The sequence below is a fragment of the Anastrepha ludens genome, chromosome 3 (assembly GCF_028408465.1).
Source record: "Anastrepha ludens isolate Willacy chromosome 3, idAnaLude1.1, whole genome shotgun sequence".
Lineage (NCBI taxonomy): Eukaryota > Metazoa > Arthropoda > Insecta > Diptera > Tephritidae > Anastrepha > Anastrepha ludens.
Window position 1 is genome coordinate 87,277,549 of NC_071499.1, and position 19,943 is coordinate 87,297,491.

General features: G+C 37.6%; 1 protein-coding gene across 7 annotated transcripts in view; it reads left to right on the forward strand.

The window, feature by feature from the left end:
* Window positions 1-19,943, forward strand: part of LOC128858392 (integrin alpha-PS2) — a 135,841-nt gene that overhangs the window by 17,922 nt on the left and 97,976 nt on the right. For all 7 annotated transcript variants that reach the window (XM_054094633.1, XM_054094632.1, XM_054094631.1 and 4 more), the window contains exon 2: window positions 3,213-3,671. In XM_054094633.1, coding sequence (XP_053950608.1) covers window positions 3,376-3,671 — 296 coding nt within the window. In that variant the 5' untranslated portion in view covers window positions 3,213-3,375. The remainder of the gene's footprint in view (window positions 1-3,212; window positions 3,672-19,943) is intronic.

Sequence of the window (19,943 nt, forward strand, 5' to 3'; positions counted from 1 at the left end):
ATTGTTTTCTTTTTTTTATTAGACTTGTGCATATATACCTATATATTCTTGTGTAGCGAACACGCAGCATTGTTTTCCAAAAATGTAGCGAAAGTAAAATATAAAGCATATACGAGGATGTATGTATGTATGTAAGCAATGGGTGTTTCGTCATATGTAGGTGAGCGATTCCATGTCATGTGGAAGAAGTATTTTGGATATTTTCGTAATTTTTTCTAAAATTTGGTTTATTTGTAGGCGTGAGTATAGTATATATAATAAGAAGTAAACCGAAAAAATGTAGTAATTTTGAGGTTTCTTAAATGCTGAAATTTCAGGTACAGAGTTTTTTGAGGTGAAATTCTCTTCGCTTCTTTTGAAAATTTTTATAATTTTTTTTTATTTTTAGCACTTAATTTACTTTTTAAAATAATTGAATTTGTTCTAATAATGCTATAATATATAACTTGAAAGGATATGAGAATCCCATTATGAAACTTGCAGAGATTCCATTTAATTGTATTAAATCTGTGGACACAGAACCTTGCAGAGTACAAAATGAAAGTAATATTTATAGATAAGATTTAAAAGTAGTCATACGAGTACATTTCATTTTCAATACGATTGATTTAGTTTATGACATGGCCGATATATTTTATAGACTAGAGGTGTAAAATTTTACTTACTCCTAATGTAAGTGTTAGTAACATTTCCCATAAAAGCGCAATACAAACTAACACTACAGAGCGTCAATGGAAGATTTAAAAACAGCCCTAGACGTAAAGAACTAAAAGATCGCGAAAGATTTGCCACCAGCGCTGACCAATGAAGTGTTAGCTTTGATAAGGTAAAGAAGAGTGATGTCTCCGGCATGGAATACCGAGCAGTGCCTTTTTCGAAATGTATTCGTAATGGGATCACGGGAGAATTGTTCTCACTCCAAATACAACAATTTGGCGAAATGAGAGTCGCTGCCAGCTAACAGTGCGCTTTCAGCGCATTGACCGAACATACGATGCAAACAGCGGCTTAATTGTCTCAAGTGCTGCAACAATTGAATTTCTCCTCAAAGTTGGGTAGTGCACAGGGGACGAATCAGCGAATTTGAATTTCGGCCATATTAGCTACCGAAAAGTAAAAGCTGATATAATCTTTCCATTTTATTGCTTGCAAATTACTCAGATGGGCGGTTAGGCGTACTCCTAAGTAGGAGAAATGCTCTGTCAGCTTGAAACACAGCACGTGAATTTTTGATATAAATATCTACGACTTAACAAATTTTCTTCGAGCGCCAATGTTCGTATGATAATTTTCCTCTCACAACTGGCTTCTCCTCTTCTTCTTCTTAATTGGCGCGATAACCGCTTACGCGATTTTGGCCGAGTTCAACAAAGCGCGCGCTAGTCATGAAACACGCACTCCAATATTTGTTTTAATAGATATCTCTGTTAAAAATTCTATCGACCAAAAAATTACCCATTTTACACATATACATATGTAGGTATGTACGAACTTTTATGTTTTCATCAGTATGCGGTTTTTTAATATTTTTTTGTGTGCTTTTGCTTAATAAATTGGCTTCTTGATCTTGTTTTCTGCTTCATTTCTTTGTTATTGCTTTTCTCATTCTACACAAACTCTTGCTTATATAGATGTGTGTGTACTTATATCTTTTCGCCTACTTGTTCATCTTTCTGTCAGTCAGTGTTACGTCAGCAATATTTTTTGCTGTTCTGTATCATTGCGACAATTGCAGAAAACAACAATGACAGGTTGACTAGAAAAACTTGATATTGAAATGAAAACTTTAAGACATTTATTCTTTTTCTGATTTTTTTGCGATCTTATTGTGTATTGTATTTAATGTATTTCTCGCTTAATGTTTGATTTATAATTTTTAACGTTTGTTGTAGGTTTTGTTTGTTTAAGTATTTTGGTTTGTGGGCTGATTTCATTATTCGTCAAGGTTAAAATCGCGACAGTTTAGCGCCGTTGTAAAATAAACATACGTCTGTTTATGGGGTTTATAAAAATATCTACATGCGTATTATACATACTTACGAAGGTACGATTTTAGGTTTTTGCACTTTTGATTTCAAATTGACTATACCAATATTATGAAATATCACGAAATTATCTTAGGGTAGATCGTAAGTTTTCCAACAAAAAGTGTAGAAGTCGGGAACTTCAAATTGAAGTCAACTTACTTATGCTTAAGACCGCAGAATTATAAAGAAATTGTATATTTCTCAAAGGTTTAAGATCACTTTAGAGGACAGAAGTCAGAAGTCTTTTATTTGGCAGAAAATGCATGGGGAAAAGGTATGGGGATACCTCAGCGAAACAAACTGTTAAAAATCAAAGAGAATTTCAAGCAATTTAAAACTTATACTTTGGTTTTTTAGATTTTATTTTTTAATTTGAATCTTTGGTGTGTTGCCATGGATTAAAATTGTATTTCCTGCTAAGTGAATTTTGACCTTCGATCGGGATCTTGTGGGAAGTGTTGACTTTTTCTGAGTTTATGAAATTTCACCACCTATTAAAGTGTCTATTGGAAGATTCTATTGTAATAAACTGAGAAACTTGAAAAGTGAGAACACCGCTTTATGGTAATAATTATTAACAAATTAGGGGTCAGATTAAATACATTAAAAAGAAATAAATAAAAAATCCTAAGTGAAATTAAAAATTTAACGAAGTCAAATGAAAGGAAACTAGACTGATTTAAATTAAAAAATATGGAATCTACGATTATAACTGGAAATGTAGCTGGAAGTATTTAAATAAAATTAAAAAGAAAAAAACTTATTTATTTTTTATTGGAAAAAATATATATATAATAACAATTATAATAATACAAATATTAATTCAGCGCGCGACACCAAGGCCTTCGGCTAGTTTTAACTAAAGATCTTTCAGCAAATAAACCAAATGAAGTGATATTTAGTGGAGTGCTAAGCTAATCCAAAAATTGTTAGGAAGTCCAACAATAAGACAGTAGTTTCTGCTGAAATAAACACCACAATAAAGTGTTATAATTTCTATTAAAACCGATAAAAGCCGATTACCGTCTCTTATATTTAGGCACTCTCATGAATTCCCCTAACAAATTCGAAAGGTGTTCAAATTAAACAAAAAATATAAAAGTGCATTATAGTTATTTACTGAAATGAAAAAAAGTATACATACCTATTTTTCCTAATCCATTTTGCTTTTCAATCTCCCCATAGTGCAGCTTTTTTAACGACATTATGCTGATATATGTAAATCGACGCTAATGACACCAAATAAAATTGTTTGAAACTTCCCCTGAAAAAAAAATACACTACCTATAGTGTTAGAGTACTAAAAAAATCGAATATAAAAAACAACAAGTCTTCGACTACCAACAAAATGCAACTGAGTACAACGAAGCGGCAAAAAGAGCGGTGTTTACCGCCCAACACAGTCGTCTCCACCATAGCCATCACCCACGCACGCAACGATTGCATTAATAGCAGTAAAACACATTATACGCGACTGCCGATACTGCCGTTACTGCTGCTGCTGCTGTTAATGCTGACGACCAGCAGTCATGGCTATAACATTGATCTGCCCAGCTACATAAGGCACGTGCGTGAACCGAATACAATGTTTGGCTTCAGCATCGCCTTACATAAGGGGCGCAGCGGATATGCACAATCGAATTCGTAAGTACACACATACAAACATACAAACATGTATACATGTATTAAAATGAAGCGCGGAAGTATGGCGACAAAAAAACTAAAAATGAAGTCGAAAAAACAAGATATTAAAATCAACCATATTTTCCTTAAGAGTCTGCATTGAATGCACTTTTTATCGCCATAATTCATTTAGTTAAAAGAATACATTTTTATTATGACATTAACCGACAAAAGAGCTGTGAAATATGCAGCATTTACGATTTTGATTTCCATTTTTTATGAGCGCTTATTTTATTTGACAGTATTCCAGATCATATGTACATGTACCGTTGGTAGATTTTGCTTTACGTGCCAAGTTTTTATGACCTGCAAGTGTTGTAAAGATTTCTGTTCAAAAATAAATTTCCTTCACAACAACTTTTCAAGAACTTAATGATTTTCTGTGACCTAAGTGCCAATGTTTTTTATATCATATTTTGGGCACGCTGAAGCCAATTAAAAGTGCCAAACGAGATCCAGCCCTATGACAGCTGATGAACATTGTGTAGCTGTGGGATGATAATTGGCGCTTACACCTTTAATTGGGTGTTTAGCCGAGCTCCTCCTCCAATATATGGTGTGCATTTTGTTGTAGTTCCACAAATGGAGAGACCCACAATTTTACATCGCCTCCGAATGGCAAATGTTTTTTTATGAGGAGATTGTTCATGGCAGAAATTCACTCAGAGGTTTGTCATTACCTACTGACGGACAGATCAATCAGAGAAGATCTGACCTTCTCATTTACTTGTCTGCTTTTTCATCATGGGACTTTAATTAGCACTGGAAAGCACTCAGTGCGAAATATGCCAATATAATGGTTTTACCGGCAAGTGATTTTTGCCTCACCTATCCTGGCGACGAAGTAATTGCAAGCGTTGAACATTATTTTTGCACTATCCTATTTAGGAGAGCGTTTGAAGGATCTACTTGATTGGATGACAGCCTGAGCTCAGATAGCACATCCATACATTTATGAGGTTTATTAAACGTCTGTGGCATTAATTTGCAAGAGAGCGCGAAGGCGCAAAACGATCTCAACAAATGTATTGCGAGCACGGATAAATAATTATCTTTCTTAATAGTACCTATCTCACATACCTTATAGCTCAGGATTACTATTATATTAGATAAATACTATTGCTAACACCCTTATACGACTCTCAGTTTGATTATATTGATTTAATTTTGACCATGAAGGTCTCAAATACGGTTTCGCTACGCTATAAATACTCCTTCTAAAGGGTGATCAATTTACAGTATCGGATTTTAAATTGAAATAAAACAATTCATTCATGACATTTATTTTTTAAAGATAATCCCTTTCAAATGTTGCCGTCGGAATTCGGCCATCCGTAAACACCAATTTTTAAGGACTCGCTGCATGACTTCGGTCGCTGAATAACTTTAATAATGTTCGCTTCCAATGTCTCAGTCGAGGTTGATTTATGCACAAAGAATTTACATACAATCACAAATAAAAGTCCAAAGGTGTGATATTACACGATCTTGTGGGCTAATCCACTGTTTCGAGACAAGATATAAATTGCTCACCGAAACGACGACGCAGTAAAACCATTGTTTTACGGGCGGTATGGCAAGTAGCGTCGTCTTGTTGGAATCCAATATCGTGGAGAACACAGGCTTCAATTTCCGGCATCAAAAAGAAGTTTATCATGACGCGATAGCTTTTGCCATTCACTGCTACATTGGCACCAGCCTCGTCTTTTAAGAAATATGGGCTGATGATTCCGCCAGCTCATAGGCCACTCCAAGCGGTTGTTTTGAATGCATGTAATGGCTGTTCATAAATGACTTCGGGTTGCTCTCTAGCCCAAATACGCCAATTTTGTCAACAAAAAAGCACTATTGGAAGAAGTATCTCCAATCTGATCACTCTCTAGTGTCCCTGTCGGTTATTAGTGCTGACTGGTTGCGAGTTGTTTAACTTTCCAACCAAGTCAAGAGGTATCTTTGCAATGTCTTGGTTAAGCTTGTAAGAGCGTTGAAACAAATATGTAAACAACCTTAGGGTTAATTTCTTGGAAACATTTCAAACTTACGCGGCTTTTTATAAATATTTTGATAAAACGTCTTTCAAAGATTAGCAAATCACTTAAAACCCAAAACAAATAATAAAAATACCGCCTCGGTCTTTTAAAATCCCGCCTTCACGTTTTGCATTCAACAGATAACTTCATACATAATTACTTATATGTATATGCATGCATGCATAAAAGCACATTCACACAAACATATGTATATACACATGCATGTACATATATTTAGATCTAACCAAACAATATTCACAGGCTGGGGAGTGATAACCTTTCGACTGTGTCACATCACAACCGCATCGACTCTGCTGAGAAATACTCACACATGCGTTTGTATGTATGGACTTATATTCGAATGTGTGCAGTTACATATACGATAAGCGAAGCTGGATGCTGACGATGTTTTCATTGCAAGCTATTTGAGCCGATAGTACTGCATTTTAAGATTATTCCTACATACCATATAGACATAGGAGTATTAGAGATAATGAATGCGTGTAGGCATTGTAAATTAACTATTTTGAATGCCTGAGTATATAAATGCGTACATATGTACATAAGAGACAATACCTCAATCTGCGTTGATTATTTTGTAGTGTTGAAGAAAAGAAATAAAACAAAATATCAAAATGAAAAATTGAAAGTCAGAATCTGATACGTCCATGTGTGTGTGTGTGCAGCTGCCTCTCAAGCAAATTGGTTTAAATTCGCGATTTATTGCAGTTTTATGAGCGATGCCACTATTATATACATACATATACGAGTATTTTATAAATCGCTTGAGAAGTGCCAACATTCATTAATGTATTTTTGTTCTTTCACACCGTACTTGTTGGCACTCAGTTCACACTCCTATTTTGTATTGATGGGAAAATTTACGATTTAGAGCAATAACGCCTTTCCGTAGGCCTATGCATCATGACCTTCGCTCTTATTTTGCTCATATGTAGCTTATATCAGAGCTGCTAGCCAGCTCAAGTGTTCGAAGTGTTCGAAGTGTTCGATTTCTAGGCAGTAGTGTGCAAGTATTGAAATTGAAGCTTGTTTATGAATGAAATTTTTAATTGAGTTATGGATGCTTCATAACGAGGTATTCATTTTAAAGAGGAGAGAGTTATTGAAAATGGGGTAAAAAGAATTGGCTTTTAAGTTTTGATATTTTTTTTTGTAAAAATTGAATGGTGCGGAAATTCAAAACTATCAACTTTTGAGCTTTGATGTATTAAGGGACTTACAGTAGAGATTTCTGACAAATATTTTGGTGGTACACTTAAACCCACTATTCCTCGCTTTTATGTATATGTTTGGCCCTTTCCCGCAAAAGAGACAGAAAATGCCCTTCTATTGAGGGGTTAGAGAACTAAAATGTTCCACAAAAACGTTGCCCGTTTTTTTATATATAAAACTGCTGAAGACATAATGCCTATATCTACACACCATAAAGATCACATAGTTTCTTATGTCGATTTACCATGAGAATGCGCAAATAAAATAACGCAAACTTTCAAATTCAGAATCCGTTACTAGACCTCGTGGTTTGTTATGTCGATTTACCATAGGAATGTGCAAAAGGAGAAAAATGTCGACCCCTCCTAAAATAAAGTTCTGACGTAGACTTTCAAGTCGCCGATATACATTCCCCTCTACCAAATCTAATGTCCGAACTTTGCTTTTTTTTGTGTTGTACAGTATTTTTTACGATAAAAGAGTAATGCTAGTGGGTGAAAAAGAGAAAGTTTGAGCTTAGGTTAGGTTAGGTTGAAGCGGTTGTCCATTGTAGGACACACCCAGGCTCATGGCCCATTGTGATGCTGCGTGGGGAACTAGCCCCTATCCCTCCTGAAACCAATGTGTACTATTTAAAAATTTTGCAAGGTCCTTAATTTCGACAGAGCCGAGGTCTTCTAACTCGTTGAAGAAATGTCCGCTCAAAATGGCGGACAGTGACACAGGAGGTAAGGGATCGTCTCTTTCTCTTCCTCGTCTAGACAACTTCTGCAGAAGTTATGTGTTTGCACATCCATTCTCTGGGCGTGCCTACCAATTAGGCAGTGCCCCGTAATGACTGAAATCAGTGTGTTAAGACTATGCTTATCTCTTCTTAGTAGAAGTTCTGTGCGGCCACATCTGTCGGGTTATCCTGCAAGTGGCCTCGTTACGCCATCTTTCGTTGGCTACTTTTATAATTTCCTCGCGGGTACGTAGTCTACATGTTTGCAAGGGTATACCTATATCGTTGTCTATGTACTCATCAGTCAATTTGGTGCCGATTTTCGCTAGTTCATCGGCTCTGCAGTTCCCCTCAATGTCGCAATGGCCAGGAACCCATGCTATCATTAGGTGATGTGACTCAGCCATCTCGTTAAGAGATGCGCGGCATTTCATGGCTACCTTGGAGGTTATCGGCTGTTTTGTGAGGGATTCTATCGCCGCCTGGCTGTCAATGAAAATGTAGATATCATCTCCGGGTATCGCATCACACTGTACCAGTGTCACGGCTTTCATTATTACCATTAGTCCAGCCTGAAAGACAAGGTCGGGGAGGCGAAAATTGAAGGAGATCCCCAGATGTTCGGAATATACACCTCCGCCCACCCTGCCATCGAGCTTTGAGTCATCTGTGTATACATGGATGGACTCGCCCTGTCTTACCACGTCCCGTTCCCACTCTTCCCTCGAGGGTAGGAGGGTCACGAACGTTCTAGTGGTAAGTATAGGCGGAATTGTATAGTCCACCTGTGTGGGAAGCCCCAACGTGCCATCCAGGATTTTGCCGAGGCCATAGTCTGTGTTTGGCCACTTGCTTAAAGTGCTTAGCCTTATTGCTGCACTGCGCGCAATGTAGGAAGTTTAATATCACATATAGTGCTTTCGATGGTGTGGTTGACTTTGCACCGGTTATAAGAACGGATGCAAGTCTTTGGACCCTGTCAACTTTTTTAATGTTCACGCCCTTCTCCAGTGCATTCCACCATATTGCAATACCATAGTAGAGAATTGGTCTAATTACTGCTGTGCACAACCAGTGTATCATTCTGGGTTTCAAACCCCATTTTTTCCCAATGTGCCTTCCGCAGGAGTATAGCGCCGTCGTAGCTTTGCGTACTCTATCTGCGCCTGTGAGCCCTCAATTTAACTTCCCATCTAGTGCAAGTCCTAGATATTTAGCGTTTTCTGTTACCCTGAGGGGTTTTCCTCCTGAAAGTATTTGTTGAAGAGCAGGTATTTTATGTTTTCTGCTGAACAGTATCACTTCCGTTTTTTCCGGATTTACTTCTAGTCTTCGACTTTTGAACCATAGTGATAGTCTGTTGAGAGCTCTTTATTAAAGATCACACGTAGTTGGAAGGTGTTTGCCAGAGATTGCTATTACAATATCATCAGCATATGAAATTATCTTGCCTCCCATTTTTTCCAGTTCCTAAGTGTGAGCTTAATATTTATATTAAGGAATTTTGGAGTGAATTTAAAATACGTGTGTGTATATATATACATATATTAGAAAGCAACTTCTCCCGACTAAAAGCCAATACTCCACTGATGCACCAAAGCTTACAAAAGTATGTATGTGTATACAAATATACATACATGTATGGCAGTTCACTGAAAATTATGCCCCTAATTTTTTGGTATAAAAATATTTTGTTTACATTTCTTTGTAAGTAGGTAAATTACACGTCTCTCTCAATCAACACATGCTCCATATGCACAAATTAATGAAGAATACTGAAATACCACTGAAAAATGCACGCTAAAAGCTTTTAACTGCATATTTTCCCTTTGGAAAAGTAAATAAATTTCTGTTATTTCTTTTGTGCAGGGCACGGTCAGTGCATTTTACCCACTAAATAAAAGCAATTTCCATTTTGCTTGCTACAACAATATACAAGTAAATAGTAAACAGAGAGTAAAAACAAAAACTAAAAAACCAAAGGCACATTTGCTTATTACCGCAAAAAAGAAACAAAAACAACGAATATGTTTATACTAACGTTGAGAAACTGCATGGGCACATGGGTGTGTGTGTGATACTCGTAATTTAGATGCGCCCACAACAGCTACACTCCATAAATACTCGTAAAAGTAGGATGCTCGCCTGGGCGGTTCGTGTCCGTGTGATAGGAATGCATTAGGGGTTTAGTAGTGAAAAAATGCTGAACAAAAATATGCGTGAATCACTTGGCTATCTAATTAACACATTCGTGCGATTACAAAGCGGATATATTCACGTAATCTACCACTTTCAGTGAAATTCATCAGCTTCTGAGTTGTTACATAGAGATACCAGAAAATGCCTGACTTATCAGTGTACAAAAAATAGGAGCTAATCTTTTTCCTCCACTAACCACATGAACAGCCTTCGTGTTGTTCTTGAACACCACTGCCACTTCCCTCGCCGCTATCGCGCTAAGTGGAAATCACTTAAACTAACTAAAATGATTTTAATTGTTTTGCTGAAGTACTATCTTTTTGTGCGGCTTTCTGCGCTTGACGCATTCTAATATGATTTTAGTTGACAACAATGACAATGAAAGCACGTTCCGCCCGCACACAAACAATCTACCCCCCAAGGGGACTATCTTGGCTCGACAGCATTTGCATAGTAACCACATTAGGGTGGGTGCATTTGTATGAGAGCAAAATGAATATAATAAAATCGTATACATAAAAAAAACAAGATATACAGAAATCAAATTCGCGCGTAAGGTTTTTTTATATTATTATTAATATACGTAAAAATAATTCTTTTTGAAAAGTAAAAATTAATGCTATATAGCAACATTTTGGCTTGCCCCAAAATAGCGAGTAACTGCGAAAAATAATGCAAAACCGCAGAATTGAAAAATGAAACTGAAAGTGTAACCCCTTTCCTATATCTTCTTTGGTTTTCGACCTTTGTACGAATTTTCCAAAGGTCAGGTGAGATAGTGCTGGCTGATCTGTAAAAGATCTCATCTAGACTTCTCTCCGTTGTGTGACGAGTGCTATGGACTCGTATTTGTTGGAATTATTATTTTATGTAATTTTTAATGCACATCTGAACAGTGAAGTTGAAGTATTTTCCTAAAGTTAGGAAAATTACCAGACTTTTTATTAAATGTTTCGCAGATAAACAGGTCTGAGACTTCGAAAACTTTCTGCATTGGTTAGTATTACTTGTTTAACCACCTCTTAATGAAGATAACTAGGCGGGCTCCAGAAAGAGCAACGTATCTCTAAACGGAATTTTTATAAAAAAGCCTGCTATCAATTCTTTTGAACAATTGGGGGATGGGGAAATGAGTGAAAGCGCACTTAGATGGGCCCTAACAGTTTCAGTGCCTTTCGACTTTACGAGATACCCGCTTGTGTTATAGATATTGGTTACCATAACGTAACAAAAAATTGAACATTTGTGCGGTTAAAAGAGATGCCTGATTCTGAGAGCTCCTCGCAAGGCAAACATTTAATGTACGTCCTAGTTCGAGCATTGGTGATGCTGAAAGAACACTTGCTGAACACTTCTAAGTAAGATAGGGGTTATTTGTACTCTTCTTACGAGTATCAACCTTTTCGATATAAACTTTAAAACCGCTCAGTAATTTGGTTGAAATAAGTTACGAGTAGAACAATGACGTGCCGCTCTACACGCTGAACGACTCTCGACCATCACTGCAACCAATTCATTAAGAATGGGTTAATTGCTCCGGGATGTCAACAATTCTCCTCAGCACTCAGCGCTTGTAGATCAGAAAACGAGTTTATAAAAATGGGTCACTTTAAGACAACACAATGATAGGTTGTGCCTATCGCGTTACCGCTACTCGACGTTTAGGGAGTTTGACAGAATCAGCTGACGCCATTTTGTATTTTTGTTTACTTGTTTGCTTTCTATTCACTTCTTTGCTTACATTAATCGAACTTAACATTTCGGTTTTTGTTTGTTTGTTTATAAGTCTTAGCCATTTTCCTTCCAGTTCCATCAGCGGTTTTACTACCTTAGATATTGATGTGTTCGGAAACAGGCTTAGAAAAGAGAGAAAAAGAAAAGGAGTGTGTTCTAGTGACACCACTTGAGCCTCAAACTTCTTAATAATATGTCATTTCACCAATTTGGGTTTTGCTATCTTCAAATCAGCTGTATGCCAACGAAGGTACTGGAATTTGCATTCGATTATTACTCTTTGGCACAGACCTCCATTTGAAAGGCCTGCTTTGCTGCTTGGTAGATTATCCTCATTGTTTAATGTCCAGATTCCCCCAGTAGAGACCTCAGTTATGATTATGTATATAGTATATGGTAATTTCAACATTTTCCAATGGCCTCTGTAGTTCTTTAGTTGAAAACTGTACAGAAAAGGTTCTCCGGAGAGAGTCTTAGTATATATAGACTATTATATCCAGGTATTAACAAGTAAGCTTAGTTAAACTTTTAATTTTCGATTAGAAATAATCTTGGGATGAAGATTATGGTGTTACTAGACTATCCCAATAGGCGGAGTTCTTTAGTAATTTTCATACTATTAGCTCTTTCCAGCAAATTTTGGTGCCGCAATATACTTGGTTAAACTAATATTGAAAATATACAATAGGTTCCAAAAATGTATTCTGGTACAAACAACAAAAAATATGGGCGTGTCGACGATTTGAAAGCTTAGGTCTTAAAAGTTTTATGGCAGTTCACTGCCTTGACTAGTTTGCGCATTATTGCAGTAAATCGACATAGGAAACGTTGTGATCGTTACATATAAGATATATGATATGTTCTGCAGTTCTAAGGAGAAAATAAAGGGCATAATTTTTGTCCATCAACTGCTCTTTACCTGCTCAACAGAAAGGCATTTTCTTCTCTTTCGCCGGAATGGGTTAAAACGACTCATAAAATATCCCATTTTCAGCGGGTTAGAATGTACCACATAAATGTTTGTGATAAAAATTTACTATATTATAACACACCAAATCTCAAAATTCAACTTAAACGTCAGAAATAAGCAAAACGAAAAATAGTGTCCTCTCTACCAGAATACATTGACGAAACCTTTTTGTTTTGGAATAATTCAGTTTTTTAATACAAAATGGGGATAAAAGAAAGAATTCTCTGCCTTGATATTCTTGAAATCAAATTTTTCTCCGTCTGCTTTGTTTGCCGATTTTTAATATTTTTTTTAATATTTTTTTTTAATTATATTTCAGGATAGATAAATAAATAAATCATAAAAAAATAAATCAATCGAAACCTTGTCTTGGGTATTTGGCCGACCTCCCCCTCTTATGTGTGGAGTGTGTCTTGATGTTTTTCCACAAATTGAAGGACCTTCCGAACGGCAGATGGTTTTTTTTGAGACTTTTTCATGGCAAAAATACTCTCGAAGGGTTGCCTTTCTCTGCCGAAGGACGACCGCTATTACAAAATCCCTTTTCATAATTTGGTGCTTCTTCTCGGGGTTTCGAACCCTACCCATTCGCTTACGGCGGCCGCCGAAATATTTATTTATTTAATTATTCAACAGGAAGAAACAATCGACCCGCCCTAATGTATATTGTTATTTAGCCAGCTACTATTAATAAACATTATGTTACAGCACAAAGAGATACTCTTATCGCAAGTTGAATGTGCTAAGCGCCTGAGCATTTCCATCTAAAATTTCATAAATAATCGGAAAAGTGATATTCACTTACCACTGAATTCGAAGGCAGGCTACGATCTGTCGAGTTACTTAATCAGAAGAAATTAAAGGAAAAAGTAGAATGGTATTTCTAATTGTGTCCATTCAAGCAGCATCCAAATGTGGTTCTGCAACAATAAATATGCAGCGCGTGGATAATGGCAATTTAATGGCGATTCCACAAAAGTAATATTTCGCACTGCAGAAAAGAAAGCAAAAAAAAAAAAGAAAAAACAAAAAACGAGGCAGAAAAGAAAGGCCAAAACAATCAACAATAATACAAATCAGATACTTTTAAGGTTAAATAGTTCAATTCAGTAAAGTAAAGTTGAGTTCAGTGTAATGCAGTTACAATTCGCTTGAATTTGGGGCATGCCGCCGGCCAAATCAAAAAAGGCAGCGAGAACACATAGCGCAAAAGTAACTCACCCAATTCGCAGTTGTTGTGACCATAAAATTGCTCAAGCAATGCCCGTTTGTACCATAGAAAATACATCTCTAGACTTAACTCCATAACTTTTATTTTGGCTTTCACAACCAGTCGTCCGCGATTAAGCCATATTCACACACAGACGCACACGTGCGGTTACACGCCACTTGTTGCTCTTGGAATTTGCTAGCATTTGGTGTCATCGCCGTCGTGTCTAGTTGCCATTTGCGGGCGATCCGCGGCCATTTGACATTTCTTGTAACAGCCTGAAATCCGCATTGTCGGGCGATCCGGCCGCACGTCATTCGTATGCGCCCAAGTTTCCTTAAGCAGCCAAAGCCCACATTGTCCACAACCAGCAAGGAAAGATTGTACGAGTAGTCAGTCCTCAGTGGCATTACTTCAACAATAAGCAACAGCTGCGCCGCCGAAGCGAACGCTACACATAAATGCAACAGCAACATGATTGCTTAGCAGTGGTAATTCTTTTGTTGCTTGCTGATGCCTCCACGCGAGTTGAGCGCTTTATGCGCCTGCCTTCGCTTTGACAAATCTTTCAATCGATCCGCGATCGGTAATCATGGGCTTTCATGGCTTTGTTTGCAAATATACAAAGAATCAATAAACACATTCGATGTGTGTTGTGTAATGCGCTGAACGGGTAAATCACTAACGTACTAACATAGTTGATTGGCAATGTGTTGGTTTGGCGTTTGTAGTTGTGGGCAACAATGTCGCGTCACCGTGAAATGTGTAAACAAATAAATGATGAAGCAATTTTTTGCTAGAATTTGATTTACCTTTTGCAAATAAATAATTTTTAACCGACGACCAAAGGCGCTTGTTTAAAACAATTTAAATTTGTAAACAAATGGCAAAGCTTGATTTCTTTCACAAACAAGTAAGACAACAAGTTTCTTGAGGAAATTCAAGACGTTTTAAACAAAAAAGCAGCACTAAATTTTTTACGTCTGTAGGTGCCCTACCCACGTCATTCTATTCTGCCTACACTTTCACACATATAATATTCCAAACGTGAACATCGAGTTTCTTCCAGTCATTGCCACTAATTCTAGTCGATTTTCGAGTTCTTTTCTCTTTAAAATAATCATTTTATGCAAGAGTGGCGTAAATTAGTTGGTTGCCTAGAAAAATGTAGTTGTTCAGGTTTCAGAAAATCGCGCATAAGAAATAAGTGGTTTTCAGCTTTGAAAATGACATATTTTTCTTTGCATAGCAGAGTATATAAATATTAAATTCCAGCTAGAAATCTAGATAAACGCGGCATTATGTATTTGTCACAATACACCTTACAAAACCACCCAAGGAAAAAAGTTAAGTGAATTGTTCAAAGTTTAATGAAGTCCTCGGAATGATAATAAACGTCATGTTTGTCCTTCTTCCATCCAATTGATCGGTCAGAGCCGCGTGATGTACGGACCACTTTTGTTTTTGCGTTGGACCAAGAAAAATTGTGGTTTATTAAACGCCGAGATCTAATACTTTTCAGCTGCAAAAAAATGCATCAGCTGAATAAAAAGTGAGGGGTATGCTATCATTAATTATGAGTATACCATCGTTAATCTCTTAAATCAAACAACTGTGCCCAGTATGTGGACATACCTTCATCCACAAGCAAGCTCTGACGGCCGCCGTAGCTGATTAGGTAGGTGTGAGTCGACTATTCGTTAATGCCCGGGCTCGAAGCTCTGGCATAGAAACGGATTTTTTAAACAGCGGCAATGGTATACCTGCCAGTGTATTTCTGCCATCAAAAAACTTCTCATAAATATCTGCCGTTCGGAGGTGACAAATAACTGTAGGTCCCTCCGTTTACGAGAAAACATCAACACGTAAATCACAAATAGGAAGAGGAGCTCGGCCAAATACCCAACAAGTGCCAATTATATATTTATATATAATATCTGGATTAGGTCGGTTTTCACCGAACAGGCTAACAATAGATGGATCATTGTGCCAACGTGTGTGATACCTAAACAGGTTTGGCCTTGAAGGGATAAAACCCCGATCTAGGTCCCTCTTGTATCTCGACAGACTTTCCATTAGTGCAGTAGTTGGCATCATCATCGAGCACTGCCTATTTGGAACACATGGGAAGGGTATAGGACTTTTCTCTTATGACTTCTGCCGCAGCTGCAGGAACTCGAAGAAAGTAAGGTGTTGGACATTTTCTCCCGCTCTTGCTAGAACGCGACATCGTTGTCTATACACTTTTTTGGAAGTCTGACAGAGTGGTTGCGGGACAGTATGTGGACGCAGAGTCTGGTGAACCTATAAATATTGAGTGGGAGGGTTAATGGGGGAGTATTTTGTGAAGGGCCCTCCATCAAGCTCAAGTTGAGACTAATGGACCGCTGCAGTGTTTTTTAAGCTAACGTAGCCTCAATCAAAGAAGTTAATATCCACTTCGACATTCAAGCGGCAATAAAGGCTCTGGGGTCGATGATAGTGTGCTTGAAATTATGCTAGTCTTTCTTTCCGAATCCGAATTCTTTATTATTAGGCTCATCAGAATACCTATTCACAGGCGCATTGTGAAAAATGTCAGGCAAGTACGTAAAAATTGCGAAATCGTAAGATCCTTCTGGTCAAGTGTATACCGGAGGCGGTCGATGGAGCTTAAAAGGTTAACAAAGGATCATCATTCGCTCGCAATTCCACGTGTCTTATCCTCTCTATCCTGTCCTTTGCACTCTATTTTCCTCTGCAAAGGACGATTTCGATTTTTCGATCAAACGAGCCATCTTCGGAGAACATTTAACTTAAACCAACCGCCGCCGTAGCCGAATGGGCTGGTGCGTGACTACTATTCGGGCAAATCTGACTGATAGAGAAAATTGTTTCTAATAGCGGTCGTTTTTCGGCAGGCAATGGCAAATCTGGCACGAAAGAAACTCCTCATAAAAAACTAATTCCTGTTCGAAGTCGGCTTAAAACTGTAGGTTGCTCCATTTGTGGAACAACATCAAGACGCACGCTACAAATAGCAGGAGGAGTTCCGTCAGGCACCCAATCGAGGGTGTATGTCAATTTAAAATAACAAAAAAAATAATTGGCGCGTCAGAAGTGTACGCCGTTTGGCCGAGTGTTGTGTGTAGATGTTTTGCAGAGCTCTTCCTCCTATTTGTGATGTGCGCTTTGAAGTTGTTCTCCAAATGGAGGGACCTACAGTTTAAGCCGACTCCGAAAGGCAAATGGTTTTTTTATGAGGAGTTTTTTCGTGGCGGAATACACCGTAGGGGCGATCGCTTTTATAAAAAACTTTTTCTATTATTTCATGTTCATGCACGGAGACTCGAACCTACGCCCTCCCGAGTTCTACTCAATTTAGGCATTCAAAAATTAATATTGTCCTAATAAAAATTTAAAACCCTTTTTCTCTGCATGTTGATAAATGTATTTTCGTTCTCACTAAACCTTAACTATAGGTTAGTTAATTGCTAGTTAACTGTAAATTGAAGTAAAATTACTCAAGGCCATGTAAATAGTAATTGCTTCCGCTCACCCGCATTACAAGCTTTGAAAATAGTTGAACAAAACAGCCACTGTTTCGGATTTAGCAGGCAGTTTATAGAACGAAAGAGTCCAATTAAAGGTCACTTTAAAAACTAGGAATAGTGTATCATCTTGATTAATAAAGCCCACTTTATAGGTAACATAAAAAAGTGGTGCTTAGTATAAAAACACCTGCTTTGATATAGTTTTGGAACTAGCAAATCCTTCTTTCTTTTAGAAAGCGAAAAGAGTCAGACAGTTTAAAGTAAAGAGCTAAAGATTCAGTCCCACAGTGTCCTGTAAGTGCAACATGTTGCCATTGTCAATAATATTACTAGCATCTTACATTTTGTATAAGCTTGTTGCACACACCAACTGACACTTTGACTTAACGCAGTGGCGATAACGTATGTTGGCTGTTGCTGATGCTGATGATGCGTTTACCTTTTTTGTCAGCGACTAGCAAATTACCGCGGACAGACTTTTTGACTCGATGAATCGCGTACAGTGATGGCTGGTTGCAAATACGCAATATGATACTTGTTACAGTGTTGCCAGTTGCCATTTGTATGCCAACTATAAAGTATATGTATAAGTAAAGGCACATGCGATTCTTGCCGACGTAACGGATACTAGCCATTTGTGGCCATGCAACTGCAGAAATTACACCAACGATCAAATGCATAAAAAAATGCCGCACGCATACATATAGAAGTATTTATATGCTACAGAAAACAATAAAATGCATTTGTACAAAAATTTGTACATCTAAATCTATTATTTGGTACCCATGTATACATATCTGCGGTTGCTTTTGTGAATTGTCAATGAGATGTGCATAACTTTGATGGCTGATATTATGCAGGCAGAGCCATAAATGTTTTTCGAAGAGAAAAACAAAGTAAAATAACAAATAGAAAACTAACCGCAAGGGGAAGAACGCTGCTGATATTTATCGACAATTACCGAAATTCATATGTACCTAAGCGTGCATGCGTGTGCATGTGAAATTAGAAAACACCTTCGCTGCCGCAACCGCAATACAATCTAATATCAATTCTGTATGCCATAGATATTATCAGCCTGAAAGGCGAGAGACAACATCTATGGGACGTGCCTACCATTAAAGTAGTATTACCTTTTACATACAAACACACGCACATATACTTGTGTAAGTACTTTTACCATGCCTATATTAGTGTGCATTTACTCACGCATGGCGCTGACCAGGGCCACTACAATGCGCCATGAGGTACGCCACTAGCACCACCGGTGAGCCACATTAGTTATACTCGTACGAGTACCAGCTGAATGCCCATTTAGTATAGCACTTTTATTCCTTTCTGGAATACTATTGTTAAAGCGCATGCGGAAGTGGTTAAATGTCGAAAATGAAAATAGAAAATAGGTGTTGTAGGTGAAATTCAATGCAATAGAAAGCCCTGCATATCGACAACTTGGCAGACAGACAGACATACAGAGAGTCAAACTGACAGCCAGTCAGCGAAACCATGCAGCTTACAGCAAATGGTGAACAGTCAACAGCTAGCAGCGACAACACTCAAACGCTTGCTGCGCTTAACGTCAACACAACAATGACATTGAATGTCAAGGAAGTGCATGCACACATGAGTACACAGATACATATGTACATGCCTATGGGCATACAAATTCATAAGCATTACAGTAAGAAATGTTTCAGACCACTCAGAAACGCCGTCAACATTTTCCAATTGCAGTTCATAGTACAGTAGTATAACACACACACATACACACATATGTATGGATGAATATAGATACGGGGAGTACTTGAAAGACAATAGGGAAAATTGCATTTGAATTTTAGTGCGAGTCTTTCGCATTGGTAATGTGGCGTTGGTGTGCAGGGCCTGCCAAACATATGGGCGTGAGTTGTGAATGAATAGAAGAAGATACATCGGTTTGAATTGCCTTTAGCGCATGCGTGCACATATGAGGACTGGGTACTCGTGCACTCGTACAAGTCGTAAAATTTAATTACATAGCACTTTTCGGCGCTTGCAAGCGCACACATGTGTGCCTTATTTTCCTAGTGTTTTATTCTTTTTGGCGTAGTTTTTTCCATGCTAGTATATCAGAGTGCGGAGAACGTGCTGAGCATAGTCTAATATGATTGTTTGTATTAACTTTTTACGTATATACATATATACATGCATATGTGAGCATATGCCCATAGATATATATGTAGATCCAGTACGGCAATGCATTGGCACAAGGCCGACTTAAAGACGGTTTAAAAATTTTTAAGCCTGCATTCAATTGATGGCGTTTGGATTTTTTTAATAATGCAAATTTTTCTTTCTAGCGGCTAATAAAAATACTTAACAGCTTATACCAATTCAAAGGGTTTTTATTTCTGTAATTATATTTAACAAGTTGTGACATGATTAAGCGCAACCGTAGTTTGATCCGAATTGGTTTGTGTGTAACATAATTCCAATTAGCTTGATTCTAATTGGACTAAACTCAACTTTGCGCTTACTCTCTCTGCGCTGTTAAATACTTATTCAATGATCGCTCTCACTGCAGTTAACAGTTAGCGCACACTTGCACTGCCACTGTTAGC